This window comes from Talpa europaea (assembly GCF_964194135.1).
Source record: "Talpa europaea genome assembly, chromosome: 13".
Lineage (NCBI taxonomy): Eukaryota > Metazoa > Chordata > Mammalia > Eulipotyphla > Talpidae > Talpa > Talpa europaea.
Genome location: NC_140080.1, coordinates 29,126,187 through 29,152,411, shown reverse-complemented (window position 1 = coordinate 29,152,411; position 26,225 = coordinate 29,126,187). Strand labels below are relative to the sequence as shown.

Sequence of the window (26,225 nt, the reverse complement as noted above, 5' to 3'; positions counted from 1 at the left end):
GTAGAGCTCAAAACTGCCTATTACCAAGCCTCTAGCTTAGTGGCTATAGACCCTCAGTTCAGGGAGGCTGACATTCAAATGATGAAAAAAATAACCCTTTGTTCCTTCTCAACTCAGTTAAGTCAAATGATGGTCTGGCACATTGGTGACCATAACAGTGAATCCTCATATTGCCCGACCTGGCTAGAAGCAATACGCAAGACAATGTCCTCTCCTTCAACTCCATCTGAAAAGGATAAAACATACCAACAGAGCTCACCCAATTTTTGTGACTTTCGTAAGTAAATGATCTTAATAATAACAGCAACTAAAATCCAATTTGAAATTAATTTTAAATTCATAAGAATTATTATCATCAGTTAAAACGCTTCACCTGCAAAGTTCATAATTCTTTTTCTACCTGAAAAATATTCTCCCATATAAAACAGTTGTAAAGTCACCATAATCACCTGAATTTCTGGTTAGATAATGTTTGAATAGTCTCCCATCCTTATTTCTGTCCTTAAGAATGGCTATCCTACTATTGAATTAAAAAAAACAAAAAAACAAACAAAAAAAGAATGGCTATCCTCTTTTAGAATATTGTTAATATAATCACCTGGATTGGTTTACCTTATGCATGTGATTACATATAATGAAAAATACCTTGGACTCAAGTTTAAATCACTTTGTATTTAAGCACTGATTTTATAAAATGTGGTATAAAGGGGAAATTAACAACATGATGTGTAGATGTAAATTGCCTTCAAAATACATTCCAGCTAAGATGTGCAGAAGATTTTACATGCATTTTGGAAGAAATCACACAGAAGCAGCTGCCTTTTCAATAAAAGTGGCCAGTTTCACATCTCTTTTAGTCAGTCCACCACAGTCATGTGAAGTGAGAGTTATCTGGACCTACAAAAGACAGAAGCAGTTTTCAAAACTCTGAGCTGCAATTCAAGGTATTCTCCTTTGGTGGCTCAGAAATCAGTCTATTATTCAATATTCATATTTGAGAGTTGATTTAGGAAACATTACATTTCCATGTATAAACATGGCTTTTCCCCAAACTCAGTAATCTCCAGAACACAATCTGCCTTCAGGCAGGTCAGAGCAGCTGCCCAGAGATAAAAAAGGTTCACTCATATGAAGGGCAATTCAGCTACCAGAATATCCAATCTCATCTCTTAAAAAGAAAGAGACTGAGGTTCCATTTTCAATCCCATTACTTTAATTACACCGACTGTTTTCAGGCCACTGAGAAAACCAAGCTATCAAATGTAATGTCTTAGCAACTAAATTAAAAAAAAAAAAATCCATTTCCAAATTAGGAAAGTGGGGTGGGGGTTGGGTAGAAGAAAAACTGTTGTTTTCAGACAAGTCAGTTAAAAAGGAAAAGGAAAATGATGGGCAAGGAGAGGCAATTAGGAGTGAAAAATTTAACCTGATTCCCCCCAAAAATCATAAGCATATTGTGCCATTTTCTTTTTTCAAAGAAGACTTCCCAGGAGAAAATAAAACCTCACAGAAATCTGAGGTGATAAGACATTTCAAGTAACACAACCTTAAAGGCAAGGACACTTTTGGGTAGACATGATTGCTCTCACTGAGCCCCCTTAAAGCTACTTAAGTCTCTTCAGTCTGCTTTGTCTTAAGAAATGCAGAGGATAAAGAATTTAAAAAATAACACTTAAAGCACAGTTCTTGAGCAACCATACTTGAATGAGGTAAGGCCATATCTATCTTATTTGCTACCAATTCTTGTAATAATTTGCCTTAAAGGGGGCTTAAAATGTTATCTGCATGGCTGATATTTAAGTTTAATTCAGGAGCTAAATTTGGCCCAAAATTCTCATACTTATTTCAACAGGAAACAAGCATAAAAATGCTGAGCTTATTAGTCACTGTTCTCTTGAGCAGATCTGAAAATTTGTTACTGACTTGCAATACACAGGAATTCCGGGAGAAAGGGTGCAAGAGAATACTTTTCTAAGCACAATGATAACTAGCTGCCCAGCATAACAAAAAAGAAAGGAAGGAGTTTCTTAAACTCCATAATTAAGGTGATCCCCAAATGAGGCTATAGTTACCTTGTTGTACACATTGAACCATTCCGGGTGATGATTCATCTTCTCTGCTTGTAGGGCAACTCGGGACATAAAGCCAAATGCCTGCATGAAATGAAATGATTACTGACATTGCCCTCTGCCCTGGACCTAAGGGAGACACAGAGCAATCTGAGCAGATAAAGATAGGGCTGGGGTCCTTAGGGAAGCCAGTAGAAATCAAATATGAAAGGGATTTCTCTCCCCCAGAACTGGGGAAACACCAGACTGTGACCTGGTTCTCAATGGTGAAAAACAAACAGGCTCAAATAAACAAACCAGGAAATTGGTCTCACCCAGTGACCTGTCTGGACTGTTTAATTGTCTTCAGGACAAGACTCTCCGAAATAGCACAGGAATAATTTCCCTTCAACCCAGTGCCCTGGATATCACTACCTGGCCCCAAGTCTCAGGAATCACTTTTTCTTGCAGCACTGTTCCTTCTGTTTTTAGTGACTGTGTTGCTTACTAAGGCAGCACTCATAAAAGAAGCACTCACAAGAGAAAAATGTCTTCTGAGTGCATGCAAGGCAGAAATGAACAACTTCCCATCCCATCTGCCAGGCAGGACAGGAGGAAATAAACAACTACTTTCATGCTATACTGACCTATAGCACGAAACACAGACTGGCTTGCTAGATCTGGGTCTTCTTGCATTGCCCAGCATTGCCATTTCCAGGAAAAAGGTTTCCAATTCAAGGTAGAGGACTGCAGACACAGCACAGGCATAAGTGTGGTTTTATACCACTGGAAAAGTACAAGCCTAATTTTGTTAAGCAGAAGGCAAATTTGTCCTGAGAAAGGGAAAAAAAAATCTTCTTTTGGGGGCCTCTCCTGGTGGTGCAGCAGTTGAGAGCTGGGCTGCGAAGCTGCCCACAGCCCCTGCAGCACCAGTTAGATCCCCAGCCACCGGGGAAGGGTCCTACATGGCGCACAGACCTATCCTGCCGCCTGCTGCTCTCCTCAGCAATGTACTTCATCAGTCTGCCTGTTCTGCTCTCCACTCTGGCTCTGGTGAATTCTCTCACCCTCCCGCGCTTCTAACTATACCCAGTGCTTGTATAATAAATAAATAAATCTTTAAAAAAAAAATTCTTCTTTTGGGGTTTTTTTGGCTTTTTTATGAGGATAATGGCAAACAATAGGACAGTCTGTCTCCATGGTGTCCGGAGGCAAAAATACTTGGTAAGACTAAGGTAATAGTATATTAATTACAAAGTTACAGCAAAATTCATAGGGCAGTACCCACTTCACCCACATAAATAAATATTTAACTTCATTACTCCTATCTGGAAAAACCAATCTGATACTAGTTTGGCTATGATTTTTGGATCACCAAATGACATAAAAACACATTTCCAAGCTAACATGAGAAATACAGAAGATGCCATTTTAAACATTTTTTAAAAGATTTATTTATGCATGCATGCAAGAGCTGGGGTCTAGGCCAGAGGTGGGGTGGTGGTGGTGAGAGGATTCACCAGAGACAGAGTGGGAAGCAGAACAAGCAGACTGACTGAAATGCACTGCTGAAGGGAGCAGTGGGCGAGAAAGGAGAGGTCTGCTGCACCATGTAGATTACCTCCCTGGCTGGGATTCAAACTCATGTTGCAGTAGCTGTGGATAGCTTCATGCTGCTGTGACTTAAACCCAGTGAGAAGCTTAGAAGACAGGATTGGGGGAAAAAAATGGACAAAATGAAGCAGAAATCAACAAGATTTTATAAGAATTTTAAAATATTAAATACAGAAAACAAAGGAGATACATATGACCTTTGTGAAGAGAACAACAACAAAAAAAGATGGAAAAGATGTCATTCAAGAAAAATTCCCCAAAATAAAAGATTTATACCTACAGACTGTAAGAATTTAAACATGAATAATGAAGATTTTTTTTAAAAAAATTATTTGGGCATCTAGTCAAAAAGATCATTTCACCTATATGAATGAAAATAATCTAGTTGATTTCAAATTTGCACATACAAACACAACATAGAAGGGGAATAATGTTCTTTAACAACTTTAGGAAATGACAGTGCAAAGAATTTTATACCCAGCTAAAACGTTATTCAAAGTTAATGCAAGAGATAAAAAATTTTAACACAGTAACTCAGGGAATAATTCCCATTCATTCCTCTTGAGAAAACAACTAAAAGATGAAATATAAGTAAGAGACGAATGGAAAAGCTTTAGTAAAAGTGTTGGCAGTGAGCAATAAATTCATTTATTGCTAGGAATACATAATGCTAGGAATACATTCAAAACAGCTGTGGGGGTTACAGTCACCGAATGAAATGCAAATGTTACCAACTATTAAAAGGATTTGTAGGAGGCATGGAGCCGGAGCCGAGCGCTGGGGAGGCTGCCCCGGCCGCGACCGCGCTCTTCGCCTGGGGTGCAAATAGCTATGGGCAACTCGGCCTTGGCCATAAGGAAGATGTGCTTTTGCCCCAGCAACTGGATGAGTTCTGTAAACCTGGGTGTGTCAAGAGGATCACGGGAGGAGGGGGCCATTCTGCTGTCGTCACAGATGGAGGAAGCCTTTTTGTCTGTGGCCTGAATAAGGATGGGCAACTGGGGCTTGGTCACACAGATGATGTTCTGTATTTTACCCCCTGCACATCCCTTCTCGGCTGTTCCATCCAACAGGTGGCCTGTGGCTGGGATTTCACCATTATCCTCACAGAACATGGTCAAGTTCTATCATGTGGTTCCAACTCCTTTGGCCAATTAGGAGTTTCTCATGGGCCTCGAAGATGTATGGTTCCCCAGGCCATTGAGCTCCTGAGAGAGAAGGTTGTCAGTATTGCTGCTGGACTGAGGCATGCTTTAGCTGCTACAGCAAGTGGTATCGTGTTCCAGTGGGGAACTGGTCTGGCATCATCTGGACGGCGGTTGTGCCCTGGGCAGTCTCTCCCCCTGTTTTTGACAGCAAAGGAGCCAAGCAGAGTGACAGGTCTAGAGAATTCTAAGGCGAAGTGTGGCCTTGCTGGCTCAGATCACTCAGCTTCATTGACAGATTCAGAAGAGCTGTATGTTTGGGGAAGCAACAAGCATGGGCAACTGGCCTCCCAGGCTGCTTTCCTTCCTATGCCCCAGAAAATAGAAGCACAGTCTTTTCAGAATGAAAAGGTCACTGGCGTCTGGAGTGGGTGGACACACCTGGTGGCTCAGACAGGTCTCTTGTGGCTCAGAGCATAATCTGGCAGTGATTGGTGGGGCCTGCTACTCCTGGGGCTGGAATGAGCATGGCATGTGCGGTGACGGCACCGAAGCCAACGTCTGCATCCCGAAGCCTGTGCAGGCTCTGCGGTGGTCATCAGGACTCCTCGTGGGCTGTGGAGCCGGCCACTCCCTGGCCCTCTGCCAACTGCCAGTTTCCCCTGCACAGGGCAAGGGCCTCAAGTCTGCTGGCTCTTCCTTAAACGCCACCCAGGACACTGAATCTCAGGAAGCCATGGTAGAGGGAGAAACTGGAAGGAAAGAACCAGAAACTTCTACTCAAAGCCAACCTGACAGGTGAAGGAATGGGGCGCTTGTGACAGAGACCCATTAATAAAGTGACTTTACTACCAAAAAAAAAAAAAAAAAAGGATTTGTAGGAGACCAAAAATATGCCACCCCAAAATATGTCTTTGGCAAAGCGTTGATTTCATGAGAGGGACTTTCAAGGTTGGCTAGAAGTTCCTTTTGAAGGATATTTACAGGTAAACTTCTATAAGGGTGTGTGTACTGGGAAGACCTAATGTCCTTATCCTGTTTTAATGGAGAAGGCAGAACTTAAATCTACATATTTTTGTCTATTATGCCTTTACCAGTAACCTCCCTAACTACCTTCCTATTCTCCCCCCAAAAGGCCTTCTGTCTTGGCTAGGCTACTTTTTTTTTTTTTAAGTACCAAAGCAACTTTATTTTATTGCTCTTTTTTTTTAAATATTTTATTTTATATAATTCTTACATCATTTTTCATTTTTGCACAATGTATGCATTTTCATTTTGGTTATATTCCCCATACAATTGCACCCCCCCCCTTATTTTGACTCAAATCCTTCCTCTCCTCATGCCCCCCCCCCCAGTGTGTCTCTGGTTTATAGTTGCTTGTTGATTTTGATTTTTACTTTGTATTAATTAGTTTTTTTCCTGGTCCCTTATTTGGGTTTTCTAAATTCCTGCTATGAGTGAGACCATCCAGTATTTTTCTTTTTCTTTCTGACTTATTTCGCTGAGCATGATCCCTTCTATTAGCTAGGCTATTTAAAATGGCATCTGAAGCCATGTCAGTGAGTTACTCAGTCATGTTAAATCTGTCCCATGTATACAGAAGGCACACATGTTACTATTAAACTCTTTTTTCGGCTTCTTTCTCATTAGTCTGTCTGATGCTTGTTCGTTTGTCAACCTAAAAGAATGTAGAGGAGTATGGGATGTTCTTATTTGAGCTCTGATAGGTTGAAAGAAATGGGTAGTGCAGATGAAAATAAAAAGAAACTTTGAAAGCTGAAAGATCAAGCATTAGAAGTCTAAATATATTTAAAGATATAAAACATAAGCGCCTGAGCTAAAAAACAATATAAACTAAAATTTTATGATGAAGAGAAAGTAGGCAAAAGTAAAAATTCAACATAATTCTGCTACTGCTTTGGGGGAAAAACACTATCTAAAGAAATGCTATCTAGACAAACAAGGAATAAGTTTGCTATAAAAAAAACTACAGGTATAGTAGTATCTATAAGAAGAACTAAAATAAAAACATTCACAGTTAAATAAGGGGAAAAATTTAAAGCAAACATAATCCATATTGTGGTTTAAATTAATAAAGAAAAACAGGTATTGATTCTGTCATCTTTATAAGGCTATACATATCTCTATAATCGATAAATATAAAGGGAGTAAATCCAATCAATTAAAACAAAACTTTATAATGAATCATAAAGCAGAACTCAATCACTGTAAATGGAAAAGTAAATATGAAAAAAATTGAAGAAATCTTAAGGGTAATTTATAATTAGAAAGTACACTCACAATGAAGACAATATTTGTGAATATCTATATTACAAGTAACAGCACAAAAATCAATCAGTCAAAAAAGGAAATATAAAAGAAACACAAACATTTGCAGCTGGAGACTTTAACCATCACTTGAACCCACAACAGATTTTAAGTGAACGAAAGTAAGAATATGGGGCCTCCTTGGTGGTGCAATGGGTTGAGACATAGCACTATGAAGTTGTCCGCAGCCACTGCAGCACCAGTCCAATCCCCGGCCACGAGGAGACCCAAATGGCGCAGTAGACCTCTCCTGTCTCACCTGCTGCTCCCCTCAGCAATGTATTTCAGTCATTCTGCCTGTTCTGTTCCCTGCTGTCTTTGGTGAATCCTCTCACCCTTCCGCACATCTGGCCTTTACCCTGGTTCTTGTATAACTAAAAAAAAAACCCACTGGAAGAAGAGCCCGCATCTAAAATGGCAACAAAAATACCTAGAAGTAGACTTTAACAAGTGTTAAAATTCTATATGCAGAAAACTTTAAACTGCTACTTAAAAATACATAAATATTACATGATAAATGTTTGTAAGGCAATAAAAAACAATGAAATTAAAACACAAACTATAGGGCCTCCCTGGTGGCCCAAGGGGTTAAGCACAGCACTATGAAGTTGTCCACAAGCCTCTGCAGCACAAGTTTGATCCCCGGCCAGCCAGGGAGTAACCCACATGGCACAGCAGACTCTCCTGACTTACCCGCTGCTCCTCTCAGCAGTGATTTTCAGTCAACCTGCCTGTTCTGCTCCCCACTTTGTCTCTGGTAAATCCTCTCACCTTTCCGCACCTCTGGCCTATACCCCAGTTCTTGTATGCGTAAATAAATAAATCTTAAAAAAAAAAATCACACAAACTGTATTTTTCAGGACATATTTACCTAGCACATAATGAGGTCCTACAAATTAACAAGAAAAAGACCAACCATCCCTATCAGACAGGAAACAAAAATCAAATGATTCGTAAATATAAAAACTGCACAATCTCATATATTGTAAGAGAAGTACAAATTAAATTTCAGTTATGTATTGATTGTATCTCGATAAAGCAGAGGAGGGAGAACTAAGTTAAACCTATCATTTTGGCAAAGATCAAAAAGTTTGTAATATTTCATCAGAGACAATATAGGAGAAAAGGTACTCCCACACATTGTCAGAGAATTTATATAGATATAATCACTATGGAAGAGAATTTGACCACACCTATTAAAATTTTAAAGATCCAATTTTCCTCTTAGTGAAAAAATATGTCCATGCCTTTCAAGCAAACAATTTCACTTCCAGGACTTTGTCCTGCAGACATAATCATACATAAATGACAAGAATGGTTACTACAACACAGCTTATAATAGCCAGAGGCCTCAAGGAGCCAAATGTCCATCACCAGGGAACTCATTAAACAGATTATTAAACATTTACACACTGGTATATTATGCATCCACTAAGAAGAATAAAGAAACTATTTATCCTCTCACATGGAAATGTCTCCTAGACGTATTACTAGATGAAACATTGCATAAGTCTATGAATTGTACAAAAAAGAACAGAAACTGTATGTATTAGTATTGCTGTAAACAACACACAAGGAAATGGTAATAGAAAGTGGGTTGGGAGGGGGAACTGGGTGGCTGAGAATCAGGAACAGAATTACTATAATCTTTGGTATCTTTGAACTTTGTACCACGTATATAACTGATATATCTTTTAAAATTAGTTGGTTTGGGGAAAAATGAACAAGTCATGCAAATGTATGTAAAGGGACCTGGGATCCTGAATGTCTGTAACCTGGTTCATATTAAAATATTTTGGCTCATGTTAACTTTTTAACATATGCCTACCTGTTTAGGTGGGTTTTTAGTGCCAATTTACAGCATAGTTTGTCTATGAGCCATGTTCTGTTGAGCCACGGCCATTTCAAACAAACATATGGCCAACAAATAACGTATAATGGCTGATAATAGTTTCAGTCTTTCCTCTATTGCAAATTACAAACATTTTATGAACAAGTCAATGAATGCATGATGAAGTATGACTTTTTAAGTCACTCTGCCATTGTAAGGAATGTAAGCATTACAATCACAGTAAATTGGGCCAATGAAGTTTGTCATTTGGAAATCTCCAAACCATCAGCAATTAAAAGATTTTTCCATGAACCCAAAATCAAGTGTTCTTTGGGAACTTTAACTTTCCTTAAAGTTCCTTTTGTTTCATTTTATTCCATGAAAATATGAAGGGCAATCAGATGCACAAAACAAACAAAAATCCTGTATCAATCTGTGAAACATTTACCAATACCCTAAATTTAAAATGCAACTTCAATCCAAATAACATGTACGATTTATTAAAATTCTAAGATTTTAACATCTAGCACATACTTACAGTACAAATCTTCCATTACTCAGAGCACTTCTCTTTGATATATATTCTTTAAGTCAGCTGCCTTTTATATTTTGATTATAGACTATTTTAATTATGCACTGAAAAAGAACATATCTCCCACTAAGAAAATGAGCACCAGCAACTCCAAAGTAATTTCCCCGGTACAATCTCCATTAAGCCTCTAAATACTTCCTTTACTTATTCAATGAATTAGAACTCTATTGTTTACGAATCACCTTTACATTTGCAGGCCTATAACCCTTCTTTTATAAAACACAATTGCTATGGAAGGAAATGATATTTATGTCTGATTAGAAATGAAAACACTATTACATAAATCAGTTTGGGCATTTCTTCACGTCTTGAAACATGATCAGCAATTTAGTCTAATTGGTGATCAAGGAAACTATCTTGTGATCAATTAAAGTAATTACCAGATTCCGGCAACACAACCTAGCTTAATTTCAGTTAGAGTCTGCACTTCTTCAACTTTAATTAAAAATAATGAAAATTATTAAGTAAAATGCATGGCAAGATCATTGCCAAGCACGCATATGTCACAGGACAGGACCTTCCCTTGGTGTTAGTGACTGATCAATCATATTAAAGTTTGCTTGCTGTACCGAGGAAAGGTGTTCTCTGCCCCTTTCCATGGAGAACATGATCGCATGTCTCCCTACGACTTATTCGTGGAAAACACTGTTAATTGTTATAACCACAGCAAAGGGAACATCAGATCTTTATTTGCAGACAACACAGGAATATTCTCTACTAGTAATACAAGAACTATGAGGAGCAGACCTAACCAAAGATGTATTTGAGTCATGCTTTCTTTCTCCAAATTGGCATCCATATTCTGAGCACAGTGATCAATTGCAGAGAATTGGGGTCAGAGACCTAGGTTTAAGTCCTAACTCTGCTATTCACTAGCTTATGTGACCTCAAAGAAATTACTTAACGTTTGAAATGAGCCTCAGTTTCCTCATATGTAAAAAGGGGATAATCCATGTAAAATACTTTACAGTATGCCAGGCTGTAGTTAATGATAGTGATTATTATTATCTTCAATACTTTAACATTATAGGGTCTATGGCCTGATGAGGAAGAATTCTTTTCCAACTCTAGTCCAAGAGTAATTTGAAAGCCAAAGAAATTCACTTTTGCAAGGCTGACAATACCAAAAACATATTTCTTTCTCTAAGTGTGGGTATCCTAAAATTTCTGAGAGCACTGGCAGTCTCTTGGTGAGTATCTCAGTCAAGCAGGTGACTCCTAAGAAGACAGACTAAAGGCCTTACCTGAGGTCCACTCCCAAGGCGGTCCAGTATATGTTTAGGAGGAGACTCAAGATTCACCTATTCCAAGCCACTAGTCTACCTGCCTTCTTCTTCATCAGCTCCAGAGTTCAACATTTCCAATAAGTCAAGGCAAAAATATCCAACTCTGAAATAAAAACTGGCTTCCCTGGATGCACTTGAGACAATATCCAGGAGCTCCAGAAAAATCAGCCTGCTCTATGTTCCCTAGGCTGCATCAGTGCCCTTGCACTAGTGGCAGCAAGGACACCGAGGGGGAGACAGCACCCTCATTTCTAAACATTACCTTCAAAAGATGCACTCACAGGACCATGACATATTAGAGTTTTAGAAATAGTTCTTAAGTCATCGTTTTTGGCAATTATTATAATATCCTAGACAGCCAGTGAGAAAAATAAGACAGCTCTTTTCAGTAATTACAGTATCACCTTCCATTTATACTGTTAAATGCCAATGCAATAAGCAAAATAAATTTCCTTTGCGGAATGAGGATTTATCATTACATTAGTAAAGTCCTGCTGAATCCCTGAGCTGGGAACAGTACTCTTTGACAGACATCTACTAGTATAAACCCACTCTTTTCGAGGCAGAAGAGTAACCAACATAAACATCTGTGCACACAACTTTACCTAAAAGCCCTCAGTTTCTGTTCTATTTTTAGGGAAAGTACTCTAGGTAAATTTCACACAGTTGATGTAAGTCAAAAAGGCATTCTGGACCGGGATGACCACAAGATGGGAATATCTTTTCCCTAAAAAGACTACTTCTGAATTCCTCTGCTCATTAAGTTTAGGTTACTTTTCCCCATATCATCTGCTGCTATTACTGGACAGCCAAACAGTTCCGTGTGATTAGTTCCTTCCAGGATTTCATACGATCCTTCACTTTTGCTGTCTTGGAATCAGTACATGTCACCAGTTCTCTACTCACCCTTCTCTCAAATGCTGGTTTGAAAATCACCCCAAGAGGAACCCACCAGAGAAGCCATTTGTTTACCTGCAGTTCACTAAAATCAAAATCACTTCTGATGCCTCACTGTTCACTGGAGCTGCTGTAGCTAATCAGTTGCCTCAGAAAGTCCCACTGGAGGTTTTCTTTCCTAATCTGCTGAAAATCCATATTTGTTAGCTTGCAGGAGTCTGACGAGATGAGAAGTATTATAAAAACTACCAGAGTTTTCTGTTTTATTCTAGCAACCTTTAAAAAATCCAAATTTATGCTCTTAGTATTGTCATAATTACAAAATAACAAAAATTCTAATTTATAGAGAAAAACACTCCTAGGCTTCAAGTTTATGTGTCCAAACCTCTAAAACATATGGGGCATTTCCCCAAATACATTTTTAAAAATCTATAAGTATGCAAAATGACAGTCTACTCCCTAACTCTTCTATTTTATCATCAAACGCCTCCTTTCAAGAGATGCAACTGAAGGATGCCAGCTTATATACAGCAAGCCCTAATTATTGAAATAAAAAGAATCTATATGCACCTAATTTTTTAAAAAAGATTTATTTATTTATTTATACAAGCACTGGGTACAGTCAGAAGCACGAGGCGGTGAGAGAATTCACCAGAGCCAGAGCGGGGAGCAGAGCAGGCAGAAGGACCGAAGTGCACTGCTGAGGGGAGCAGCGGGCGGCAGGAGAGGTCTGCGCACCATGTGGGACCCTCCTCCGGTGGCCGGGGAGCAGCCAGGGATTGAACCAGTGCTGCAGAGGCTGCGGGCAGCTTCGCAACCCAGTGCTCAACCGCTGCACCACCGGGGAGGCCCAGCACCTAAATTTTTTTAATGCAAAAGAAAGAAAAGGCTTCTGACCAAATGGGGGCATGTTAAATTACGCTGAAATTCAAGACCCTGCAACAATAACCAAAAGACTGTAGGATGAAAAGACTGGCAAGGCAGAAAGGACACCACTCAAAAGAAGTTTAAAGAAATAAAGCAATAATAAACTTGGCTTAATGATTCAATGTATACATTTTCCACAAGAAGAACACATTGTGTGAAACAGCCTCATCCCACCTCATAAAATATCTGAGAGTATAAAAGGGTCTGCAGAGCATCACCAAATTCAAACTTATCCTTTCTTTTATTTTAAAACAGAATCAATTCTCCTCCTAAGAGTTTTTAAGTACAAATTGGACAAAATTTGCCAATATATTCTGGAAAAATAATATATTACCCAGGTACTAAAGCCCCACAGGACATCTTGAAAATTCCAGAGCCCCTCCCATGATAGACAGCTGCAACACCCACTGGGAGAAGTCAGAGCCCACCAGGCCACTTCTCAGAAAACAGTGCCAGTCCAGAGGAAGCCGGGAGAGGAGAGAGCGCAACTTATATGCCCACTGTATTTGTTTCAAAGTGCACACACAGGTTGTGAACTTGGAAAGGTCCCTGAACCTGTCAGTCTTCAGATGCTGAGTTGAAGCAAACCACAAATATATTCAGAACTTATCATCACCCTATAATGATGAGGCTTAAGGTGAGATCTATACACTTACAGATTGAAACACAGGGACTTTCTTGTTTTTGTGTGTCAAACAGTATTACAAGAGAATTAAAGAAAAAGCAGGGCTTGAAGCACAGAGTAAAATAAGCTTAGCACTTATCCTGGTTTTAGTATCAAAAAATTCAGTGTCTGGTGAGTGGGATAATCCAGTCCTGAAAAGGTCTAATCTCAACCCCATCTCATCCTACGGCCTTGAGCAAACCCTAACCCCCTCTCACCTCTCCTGTATATTGGAGGTTCTTAACTTCACTGTGAGTGTGATGAGGTCTCATAAAAACACGCTGCATGCTCTGTATGGAAAATGTGCTACTGTAGGGCACTAAAAACGTTGCAATTTGCTTGAATCCTACACAAAGTAATTTTGTGCCATTTTTTAAATCTGGAAAATCTGTTCTGTCTTGCCAAAAAACTTAGTTGCATCCTGAATACAAATGAAAAGTTTAAAATTCACAAATAAGGCTAACAACTCAGAAAACACTCATGAATGGAGGAAATATTTAAAAGAATAAGTGCTTACTTAAATCAATTCTTTTTGCCATAGTCTTATATAAATTACCTCAACTTCAGCTTCAGTAGTAGGATTTGGTGGTGGGGGGGGGTTAATTTTTTTTTAAACAAATAACTCACAATATCCTGAAAGGGGAAAAAAAATGGCTCATTTTCCTGAGCCTATATAAACAGGAAAGTTAGCTTGCTCTCCTTAGCTAGAGAGGTCCCTGCGCAGTTCCAGCACAGCCTCATCCGGCAGGTGAAGGCTGTGGGGCAGGCTCTGTGCTGCACCCCATCTCTGTCCCAAGAGCAGCACAGCTCGCTTACAACCCCATCAGAGAAAAAAATACAACAAAGAAAGCATGTAGATATCGGTGGGGTGGAGAGTGCACTGCCATTTGATGCAACCGCTAAAGAGAAAACCTTCCCTTTTGTTTTTAAAAAAGTTTATTATTTCATACCTTATGCAAATCATGCTTTATATATTAGGCAATAATATATGAGAAATACTCAAGTCAAATTAAAGGCTTCAATAGCCTTGCCAAAAGCACTGTGATTTTCCTATAAAAAAATTATTCCAATTTGTTGATCTTACATAGGATGAAACATACTGTAACAATCTTCATAATTTATGTCCTGTTGGGACACAATGATTTAAAGTAACATAATACAGAGCCGCATCACGGCTAATCTAAACCACCTGACCAGATAAACACCAGCTTCCCTTCTCTCTTCAGCAAGGGCATTTCTGTTTATTGTCATATCATTTCCTCATTCTAGGAACACGAAGAATAAATGCAGCCAACCTGCATTTCAGTGGGAGGCTGAGCTGGCCTTTCCCATGTCAGGAGGTCTCTACGTACATAGGTACCAGTACAATGTCAAGGGCTTACAAGACAGAAAACAATCCAAGAATTCCACCCTCAAAATCATTTACAGCGAAGCAAATATGGATTCATCCCGCACAATATGGACCAGGTGTGGTGTTATAAACCAAAATCTTTGGGTTTTTTATTTCTTAATGTCACTGAAGAGGTAATTCTTTAAAGCAAATTATAGGGCTTACCATGAGCCAAATTTTTAGAAATGTTTCAGTCATGCTTCTTGCCACGCTCACAGGCATTCATGGTCTGATTAACCAAACTAAAATGCCCAAATTAACCAGCATCTTTTGGAAGTGAAGAATCTTGGTGGAAGAACAAGACAAAGAGTCCATGTGGCGATAACCAAGGCCATTTCTGGTACACAAATTGCCAGGTTTCTCCAGGGTCCAAATCCCTGCACTCTCTTCACATATGCAAACCTTACTAGGCAGAGGGAGGGTTTCAGGGGGACTTTAGGCAAGGGTTTAAAGTTTCAATCATGAAAGAAAAAGTGCAGGAACACATGTGCATTCGGCAGATAACAATTCACTGAAAATATTTTAAATCAAAACAAAACGCCTGTCTGACCAAATTTTTATAAACTTGGGTTGGGGAAGAGGAAAACAAACAATTGTTTAAGGGTGGTTTCAAATACTGCTTTCTGCTATTACCAAGAATTTTCAAAGCTTTTCATGCTCCATTGGTAACGGCTCTGCTTCACAAGCTGTTCTGGTCGATCCTGCCAAAGAAATGGTCTGATACACTTTATTACAAGTTTATCAATTTGCTTACCCAGGCAAATATATATATAATTTATCTTTGCCCATAGAGACCAGTATAAAATAGGACCCCTCCACTGAAAGCAATGAGATTACTACAATACAAATGGATGAGATAGATACTAGGCATTTGCATCCCAACCCCACCTCCACTGAAGTCCACACAGAGAGACCCTAACTCAAACCAACCAGTCCTTAGGCGCAGAACCTAAGGCAACCTGAGTGGCTCCATTTTTAGTTTCAAAAGCATCTACACAGGAATGGAGACAGCAAGTAATTCTATTTCTGTTACCACCTGGAGCCCTTAATGTGGAAAACTGAAGGAAAAAAAATATCATTTTGGAGAATCCTTTTCGGGCAACAGACATTTTGTAACACGGGTTTGAGCTTAACATTACTCACATTTATAAAAATGTAAGGTACTAGATTATAAACCTGCACTATTGTTGGTGTCACCCCAAGTTAATACCATCTGCACTGAATTTTGGTAAAGAGCGAGACTTGCTCTAGAACACTCATAACCTGGACTGATGCCCCGCTTGTGAATTCATATTTCCATGATCTGTGCACCATCCTGCATTTCCACAACCAGTTCAAAACCAGCCTACTTTGTTCTGAAGACGAGAGGACTTCGGTTACCATGGGTTTTCTCAGACCTCATGCTGGGGTTAGGGGTACTCTGATGACAAAAAGCCTTGTCACTGGATCATGTTGTGACTGTCCCAAACACTGATTTTCATAGCCCTGAACCTTTATTTTTCAATAAACTTTCTATCACAGGGTTACCCCAGAAATTGCTATCCTCGGGAAGCCCACACCTGTACCCAGGGAGACATGGGATACTTGTTACAGAACTGACAGTGATAATGAACATCAGAAAGAAAAATGTCCACCAGAAGGGGAATGGCTGAAGTGTGGTTAACTTATTTAAATTTGTGTTTGATTCACAGAAGAACAGAACATATTGACAACACATCTAATGTATCAGAAGCAGCTGTAACAAGATAGAAAGGGCATCAATCTAGAAATCCAAAAATCTGGGCGCTAGACCCAGACCTGGAGCAAGCCACCTAATTTGGCTGGGTTGAGACCCCCATCTGGAACAAAGAGATGATGTGTACCAATCTCACAGACAGTGCCCTCACACACAGTAATACTCAATCAGAAAAGAATTTAGCTAATAATAACATCATTACCATCTAGTAGGCACAAGGACAGGATATCTCTGATTACTTTCTGATTATTTCAGCATTAACCAGAAATTATTTTCTCATTTACATGCAAACACCTGAGTAGACCCTATTCTGATCAAGTAGCACCTTCTGAACATAATTGATTCCTGCTGACTACGGATCTTAGTGCATTTCAGGCCTGAGACTTCACTGATTCTGATTGTTCAGTTCTGAGAACAAAAAGGAACGGAAAAAAACACAATAGGCTCTTATAAAACAGCCACTCCAGCCCAGGCGCTCACACTCCCTGACAACAGGGTGATCGTTCTTGTTTTACAGAGCGAAGGACTCAAGCTCTATCACATGTCCCTGGTCACAGACTCAGAAAAGTGGGGCTGGGTTCCCATCACGTACATCCAACTCCAAAGCCTTCATGTGCATGTTCAGTATAAATTCCTGATGCCAGATTATATTTTTTCCACTTATTTCCTTTACCTCAAAGCTAATTATAGCAAAAATGCTTCCTGTAATTTTTACTTAAATTTTTTAACCACGAGAAAAATAAAGCATTACTAATGGTTTGGAAAAGGAAGAAAAAATGATTTTGTATTTTGTTTTTAGTTTTTCCCTGTGCCTTTTTTCCACACAACCGTATGATAATCCTGGACCTTCTTATAACATTAAAAATTCCTATTCATTTTCCATGTGGCTCCAAGGTCATCTTTACTTACTTGTACAAACAAGTTAATGTTATTTATAAGTGGCACCCCCTCACATACAATGGGTAATTTTCACATTTCAGGAACTAATATAAATAGTTTGGTATCATAGGAGACAGACATGAATACCAAATTTCTTTTTAAGCCAGACTTTCTGAACATGAAGATTCTTTGAATTCTCTACCAATATACACATAGTGGTGTTTCAGGGGCGAAATTAGAAGAGCAATTGTATATGTGGGGTTTTTGCCCAGTTAAAACATTAGATAATATGATAAAGTCTTCTTTGGCTAAGCACCGATTAAAGCAACCCATTAGTTCAGGTATTAACAGTCAGCTGTGCCAAAACCATCACAATTGAACCTGTTAGAACAAATACTCCACCCACCAAACTTGAAATGGCAGGGACACTGTTATTAGATCTTCCAACATGCAAGCAGTGTACACTGTGGAAAAATCCCCAAAGCAAATGGGAACTGAGTTCTCATACTCAAATACTATTTCCAGACCAAAGTGTTTCTGTGGCCATGCCTCCCAACTGTCACACTCACTCCCCTATGTCCTGGAGAGGACCACTCACTGAGGGGCCGCAAGAAAGCCAAGAAGGGGCTCCCTGGTGGCACAAGGAGTTAAGTCTCAGCAAAATCAAGCTATCCCTAGACAGGGAGCTAACCCACAAGGCTCAGCAGACCTCTCCTGTCTTGCCTGCTGCTCCCCTCAGCAGTGTATTTCAGTAGATCCGCCTGTTCTGCTCCCAACTCTCTCTCTGGTGATCCTCTCATGCCCCACACCTCTGGCCTACACCCAGGCTTTTGTATGCATAAATAAATCCTTAAAAAAAGAAAGAGGGTCTCCCATGGTGGTGCAGCGGTTGAGTGCTGGGTTGCGAGGCTGCCTGCAGCCTCTGCAGCGTCAGTTCGATCCCCGGCCACAGGCGAGTGTCCCACCAAAAAAAAAAAGAAAGAAAGAAAGAAAGCCAAGGAGTCTGTGTTTTACTTATATCTGTCTTTAGTGCTTAAGAACAGAGTTTGCACCAAAATGGTCTGCATCATAAGTTTTCAAAATTATTATACTGGTAGACTCTCATGATGAGGTGAGTCTATATTACCCTCTTGGTCTGCCTACTCTTACCTCAAGCACCCGGTACAAACTTGGGAACTACTACCCTGATGTTCTGAAATGTATTCTTCATGGTAACCATGAGAATTATGAGTAGTCATTAACCCAGAGTTATACTAAAACAAAAAATATGCAGAGCTTTGAATACAGGGAGTGGGCATGAAGTCAGAAATAAAGTGGGGATGGTTCTAAAAGAAATGCAAAGCCAGAAAGGGATGCTTCACAAGACAAACATGGCTGGGCCTGGCAGGGACTGCTGCCGTTACCTGGCCCCAACCTCAAGGTTCAGGAAATCATGGCTGACCATTTTTAGTTTGAATTTATTTTCTTTACAAAAGAGATATTTAACTTTACATCTCTCTGGCCTATGCAGAATGTAATGGAAAAGTGCCCAATTAGTCCTATGATACAGAAAGTCCATGGGCAGAGGAGGGAAACTTTACTTGCAATAGAGACCTAGAGTTCCTACTTTGGACAGTTACTCTCCCTTCTCAGCCTTGGCTTCCCTGTCACAGCAGAAAAGGGTGGACCAATGATGGTGGGAATCTTCCCATCATGTGACGTGGTAACCAGAAACCTGCCATGTTCCCTGGCAATTAAAAAAAAAAGGTTTCTCTCATAGCAGACCGGGTCCCCCTCAATCCAACAACCATGATATTAGGAAATGAGGGTTTGAGGGTTTGGTTTTTCATGGTAACTCGGGAAGTACCTAGAGTTCTATTGCACAAGTGACCTATTTTGGACCTCAGAAGTTTTTCACAGGGTCCAGTAAAATGTTAACGTAGTAAATGTCATATTTATCTTTCAGGGGCCTCCCCTGGTGGCGCAGGCGGTTGAGCACAGCGCTATGCAGCTGTCCGCAGCCTCTGCAGCACAAGTTCGATCCCAGCCAGCCGGCGAGGGTCCCACATCGCGCGACAGACCTCTCCTGCCGCCCGCTGCTCCCCTCAGCAGTGTATTTCGGTCATCTGCCTGTTCTGTTCCCCGCTTTGTCTTGGGTGAATCCTCTCGCCCTCCCACGTATCTGGCCTGTACCCCAGTTCTTGTATAAATAAATCTTAAAAAAAAATTGTTAAAAAAAAAAATCTTTCAGTTTCATACATTGTGAGAGCAGAACCCAAGACACAACTGTCTGTCTGTCCACAGACAGAATTAGATCACAGAAGATTTTAGGTCTGAAGGCTATGTCTCATGCGGTGGGTGCTGCACAGAACCTGTGTTGTCTCGTGACTTTCATTTTGTTTTGCATAAACTGGGGTACTTTGCCTCACTCCTTTTCCTGACTGCTTCATTTCAGTAAACGCCCCTTCAAAGACAAAGAGGTTCCTAGGACCCCCACATCTATTACATGGGCAAAGCAGTTTACAGATACAAAGCTCTAAAAATTTCAGAATCTCAAACAACAAAATCTGAAAATAAGAAAATCAATGACTATATTAACATAAGCTTGCAATAAAGTTACAAATTCTGTCTGGTCACCTTTGTCTACCACTTTTTAAGAAGACAGGATATTACTGAAAAGTACCAGCTAAAAGAAACTTAATGTACCTATTTTTGGAAGGTTCTAGGTAGGTATTTCCTTTAAACAGTAAATACGATCAAGTATATTCCAAATACAGCATTTTTTACAACTAAGAACATGCTTACAACGGCTTTAGTTTAAGAAAAATCTGCTTCCAAATCTGATAGGAAAAAAAAAAGGAAGGTTAAATGAAATAGCCAGTATTTATATCATCTCAAGTAAAGACTTTGATGAATTTAGAAGTTGTCCCTACTTTATTTAAAAAGCTTTAAAAATTATAGCTAAATAGTTTTTTTGTGCAACCCCTTTTGCCACTTGTAAGTTAGTAGTAAACAAATTTGGTTACATCAAAACAATGTGAAATGGTTTTGGTTTTAATGCAATATTTTTAAACCTGGCAATAAATTCCTTTAATAGCATTATATATATTATTTAAGTAATTAAAATTTCTAAACCTAATGCTTGCATTTCAGACACCATTTAAGCGTTTCTAGCTTCATAACCTCTTAGTTCTATTATTCCCCTTCCCCCCAACACAACTTCAGCTTCAACTTCCCAGCCTCTGCTCTTGCACAAAATTAAGTCAAAGGTTAATTCCCATTCCTAGTCAAATCTATTTCTACGCTCCCAAAGTACCCACCCGACACACAAAACTACTCTGTCAACAGTCTCTTCAGTGGGAGGGCTCACAAAAGGGTGACACCTGACACAGCAAAAATCAACTATAAAACCCACCCAAAAGTTCCACTGATACCCACACCATAATATAAACATAAAATGGTTAGTGGAAAAAAAAAATTCAGTAGATCTCCATTACCATATCTTAGTCAGAAAATGACTTTTAAAAACTAAGTCAAAAAACTATGAAATGAGAGGCAAGGCTAATAAAGCCACAGCTGGTTTCACTTCTAGCACCCAAAGTCGACAGCCACAGGGATGGGTCCTGACGTGCCTTATGATACTGAAAGGCAGCAGACACCAGAGGCAAAGACAACTACAGGAATTGCGGATGGAGACTCAAAACCTGCATCCCCACATTCACAAAGCTAAAATGCTTCCTTGCGTGAGAAATAAAATCTTTACTAACAACTTTTGGAAATAATATTTCAGTCTTGGCTCAAATGGATAATTTTGTCCTGCACCAAAACCAACTCCTTTCAAATTCCCAAAGCCTATGAACAGATTCACACTAATTTCAAGACAGAGTTTCCTTCCAAACCCAACGAAATGAAAGGCAGAAACCAGCAAGAGGGGAAAAAAATGAAGTAACATATATAAGACGGTTCGCCATTTTATGAAAAACAAATGAAGAATTACACTCACATCACACTGATAAACTGAGAGGCTGCCAGTGGTTTTCAGGACAGATGTAACATTTTAACAAATGTGATTGTTTGTGAACGAAATAATTCTGATCAAAAACTTAATTGCAGCCAAAGTGAGCCCTGGGCTGTGTCACCATAATCCATTCTGACAGGAAGCAGTGAGTGGAGATTCCTACTGTGAACGGAGCACATGTGAAAGGTCAGCTTTGGCCTGGAACTTCAAAACCGTTAACGTGTAAAACAGTGTGCATTAGAGCCCGGAACGGCTAACCGCTGGATTAGCGGATGTCCGCTGTGTGGGTCTGATGTGCTTTTGGCAGGTAATGGTTAATTTGTAAATAGGCAGTGTATTGTAACTTTCTTCTCTGCTTCGTCCCAGCATTAACCAGCAGAAGCCATTCTTAATTACAGTGCCAGAATATTACAGTATTAGATTTATATATAACATGGTCTCATTATAACAAAGTTTCAAAAAATAAATCTTTGCATATTCAGTGAAGGAAAAGTTGCATATATTTAAATGTTTGTTGCTATAATGAATGAAAATTTTTTCACGTAAAATGAATATATTTGCTCATCAAATAGCAATCGTATTATAGCCAAAATTTGCCAAATGACAATTTCACTAGAAGAAATGTATACTTTACTCATATATTATAATCTGTGAAAGCAATTACACAACACTGTTCTGCGTGGCTTAATATTCTAAATAAAAAGGCAATTAACACTAGTTTTATTTTTCAACATTACTTATAAAAGAAGCAAGCTAAATATTGCCTTATAAGTCAATATATGCAAAAGTACTTTATACATATTGTTATTTATACAACTGTTCTATTTGACGTTAAATCAGCCACTTCTCCCATAGCTGAGCCACTTAAGGTAATAATGAATGATAAAAGTACACTTCAACTTTAAGATTATTTCAGGATTTAACTCATTTCTGAGTTGAGAGAAAATTATACTTCTCTCTGCAGTAAGCAGGTTTTCTAAATAAGTTTTATTTGTATTCTCAAAAGCAGCCTTCTAAGGTCATGGTTTTAGACAGACGCTGCTCCTGGGGCCTTTGCAGGTTAAATCCAGGGATCTTGAAAGCGGCTCAGGCAAGGGCAGCCTCCGCACCAGCAATCTCATCGTTCCTGTTCACTTCAGAACTCAACTGACACCTTCAGGAAAAAAAACCAAAAGTGCTTCTAACTGCAAGGAAGTCTGAAGAGAATAAAATTGTGGTCAGAAAAACAAGCTATCAATTTCTTATGTTTCTCTGTGTTCATACAGGATCTTCCTAACAGTCTGCTCCTGAAAGTATGGGACGTACATGATTACCACTCTGCTGCTCTGTGCCAAGTCACTAGACCCTGGGACACAGTCCCTGTTCCTCAAGGAGCTCACAGTGTGGTGGGAGAAGAAAGGTCAACTGTGAAGAGCTGGTAAGAAGTGAAGGGGGCAGAGGAGGAAACAATCCAGAAAGGCTGAGAGAGAGACTGGTGCTGGGCACACCCACCTTGTATTGTCACTCTTCCCCACAGAAGCCCAAGTAGAAGCCACCACAGCAATCCAGTTCACAGGGGGCACCAAGGTTATCCTAGGAGCTAAATTTATTCCAGGCGTAAAATAAAGAGATGTCACAATTTACGGGAAAAAAAAGTATTTTACAAGGTTCCAAACTGATCACCAAAGCATTTTTTTAGACCATGAAGTGATTAATTATACCTGATAACAATGTATATAACTTTAACCTCACCCTAATCATTTTATCTATCACCACAACTTTTTCACCATAGTAATTCTTGCTACCATTCCACTTTGAGGTCAAGTTCAAAGAAGCTTCCAAACCTTCCTCCAGCAAATGACCATCAGAGCAGAAAGGGCCTTCCCATGGAGTTCCAACGTAAGGTGAGCATGCCCACTCAGGTTATGGACTTGTGCTGAGGAACTGCTGGCTGCCCCATCCTCAGTGCCAACCCCTACAGCTCTCTCCCTCAGAGAGCAAGACCATTCGCTAAGGCAAATGCAACTACTGATTACAGGAAAGATGTCGTTTATTTTTTAAATTAGCTTATATTTGTTTACCTGTCCTAAAATACTAAACGTCGAGAAAGTTAACTTATACTTTAATTCAGTTCTGGACTTCAATTGACAAACAGAAAGAAGTATGTTGCCAGTTACCTTTTTCAGGACCCGTGTTCAAATGGGAGGACACCAAAGAAATTAATCATTCAATTCCTACTTATAGGAGCAGATTCTCCATAACGTATAAATTATCTTGATTTACAGTGAATCATTATTGTATTCATAAATGCTGGAAAGTTGGTGAACAACATGATATAATGACACCCCGAAATAATTTTATAACTGCAGGTGTGCAAATCTTAACATGTGGGAGATGACTCAAAGGATAACGGGGAATAAAACCGTTTAGGAAGGGTCACCCAGAGGAGGGAAAGGGGCAAGGGCATGCACCCCAATACTCCAAGATGTCTTTAAACCTGTACGCCTCCTTTAGCGGCAGATGCAGTGGGGTCGCAAGCCATGGGCAGCAGAATCATCAGTTAGGTTTAAACAAGCAAAGGCAAAATGCTCCATAATTTACAACAACCCAATCACATTGCTCATTCTTTTGAGGTTAAATGCTACTGACATAAGCTACACCTGAATCCAATCAGTGCAGAGACATTGAGAAGATTCACACGAAAGGACTAAATTTGTCACAAATGGGTTGGTTTCCGATCTTAATGTTGCCGAGTTGCTTCTCTCTGACCTCCATTGAACAAATCAACTTAATGGGCACTAGGAGTGCTATAAAACTTAACAATGGAGTGATTTTTAACTTTTAAAATATAGTTATGAAGCAAAATGTTGGATAGCTTCTACAATACTGGAAATCAAATTAAATCTAGATGTTTTTTAACAGTCTTGACAGATATAATCCTAGTTACCATGTAAATTTATGGTAAGCTGCTGTGATATTAGCCACAGGTGCTACTTTTAATATATGAGCCGCATCTGGCTGGGAATAGAATTTCTCAGAGGACTGAAAATGACCTCACTATCAGACAATGGAAGGGGAAAAAAACAAGACCACTGTGGCATATAAAAAGCTGAAGATGTGGTCCACAACTAAATATTTCACATAAAATTGATTTTAACTCTGCAGTTGCAGGTTAAAGGATATTATACTTTCAATATTTAAGAGGCGTAGATATATTTCAAGCAAATAGCCCAGAAGATTAAGAATGTAAGACAGTTATGAATACCATGGCTATGTATATAATACTAGTTTTCAAACCTTTGATCAGTGTTGGAAAAAATGATCCACTAAGACTTGAAAAGAAAATTCTTTCATGGTTCCCAGGCACAAGACATAATTAGACACCACCAAGCATACCAAACCAAGATGTAACAATTACTGATCTTTAAGCAGCAGCAATTAATTCTCCAACAACTCTCCATCAATGGTTGTTATTTAAGTTCTCTGGAGTCATTCAGATGCCCAAGAAAACATTCTCACCAGATTTTTTCAAAATCACCACAAGAAATCACCATTTGAGCTTGACCCATAGACAAACACAAAGAGAAAACACCGTTTCACTTACCTATCCAATTCAAAAATAAAATGATCACGTGCAAAACATAGAACTGTTTCCTTTTAAGAAATCCTTCCTGAAACATTCGAAAGTCATCATTTGCAAGAGAACTGGCAAGTGTGGAAATGGAATAGAGGATTTACAAAGATTTAATTTCCTATGAAATAACTTCCCGAATTAAACAAGCCTTCTTTATCTGAAAAAAATCTTTAAAAGAGAAACATTTCTATGAAAATATTCCCTACACCCTTGCACTAAGCTGTGAGAATACTAGCTACAAAGCCCTGTAACAACATTTTCCTTCTGACCTTCTCGAGTGATTTGAAAGGCTTGATTTTTCAGCTTTAATAGATCAATTCAATCTAGGTGATGATTTCTTTCTTTTTTTTTTTCTGACAAGTACCAGATTCCATGCCTGATTTCAATGGGTGTCAAGATCCTAAAGTATCTTCAGCAAGAAGAACCTGCTATGACTTCTCTGATACTTCTGTGATCAACCAACAGCATTTATATGGTGCACTGAGAAAAGACAGGCTCACAAAGCCCCATCTGTAAAGATGGTTAGTGACTATACAAAGGTATTGGTTAATTAAGTGTTGCCTTTCCATTCCATGGAATTTTGTGTCTATCCACCAACAAATATCATAAAGCAAAATATTTTACTAATAGGGAAAAATGTTCACCATACATGAAGTGAAAAAAGCAACTTGAGGAAAAATTCTACAATATCACCCCAAATATATATACATATATTTATATATATACACACAGACTCACAAAATACACATTCACACATACTGTCTTTTAAGTGGGCAGAAGGATTACAGGCATATTTTTCTTCTTTGATTTTTCTGTGTTTTCCAAATTATAACGCAAACTCTGCAATCAAGATAAAAAAAAAGTTGTAGGCATTAACAAGGTAAACATGCCACACAGATGTAACATGATGGTATCATTCCCTGAAGAACGATCTCTGTGGGGTATAAGTAATCCACAAATGCTAATCCCTCCTATTTAAAGCTTGCAGTTTTCAACAAATAAGTTCACAAATTCCCATCAATAGCTGGCTACCTTTTTCTTCAAAATATGCAAAGAACATATAATCTCCTCTAAAAAAATTCACTTCAAGACACCAAAATTACACCAGCACTCCTACCTAAACATCTGTATTCAAAGTTATATGGTTAGTGGCTCAGGAAGCTGCAGTCTCTCAAAGCAGGTTTATCTTTTCTATGTGGAGTTCTTATTTGGTTGCTTTTTGCAGACCTTTTATCAGGAAGTGACATCCCCTTCCAGAGAGAACTTGACCTCAAAGTGA

The 26,225-nt window shown here is 39.1% G+C and overlaps 2 protein-coding genes across 2 annotated transcripts in view; one reads left to right on the top strand and one right to left on the bottom strand.

Moving 5' to 3' along the window:
• Nucleotides 1-801: 801 nt before the first annotated feature.
• The window catches only part of PCBD2 (pterin-4 alpha-carbinolamine dehydratase 2), a gene marked incomplete at both ends in the record, with an annotated part of 43,741 nt that continues 18,317 nt past the window's right edge, over nucleotides 802-26,225 (bottom strand). The window contains 2 exons of the mRNA XM_084251785.1: nucleotides 802-897; nucleotides 2,073-2,153. Of these exons, the coding sequence (XP_084107911.1) occupies nucleotides 802-897; nucleotides 2,073-2,153 (177 nt within the window). The remainder of the gene's footprint in view (nucleotides 898-2,072; nucleotides 2,154-26,225) is intronic.
• On the top strand, nucleotides 4,420-6,372 carry LOC311183464 (secretion-regulating guanine nucleotide exchange factor-like). Its single transcript, XM_084252874.1, is given in 2 exon segments — nucleotides 4,420-5,262; nucleotides 5,264-6,372. Coding segments are annotated over 2 exon segments (1,188 nt in total). The 5' UTR covers nucleotide 4,420; the 3' UTR covers nucleotides 5,610-6,372.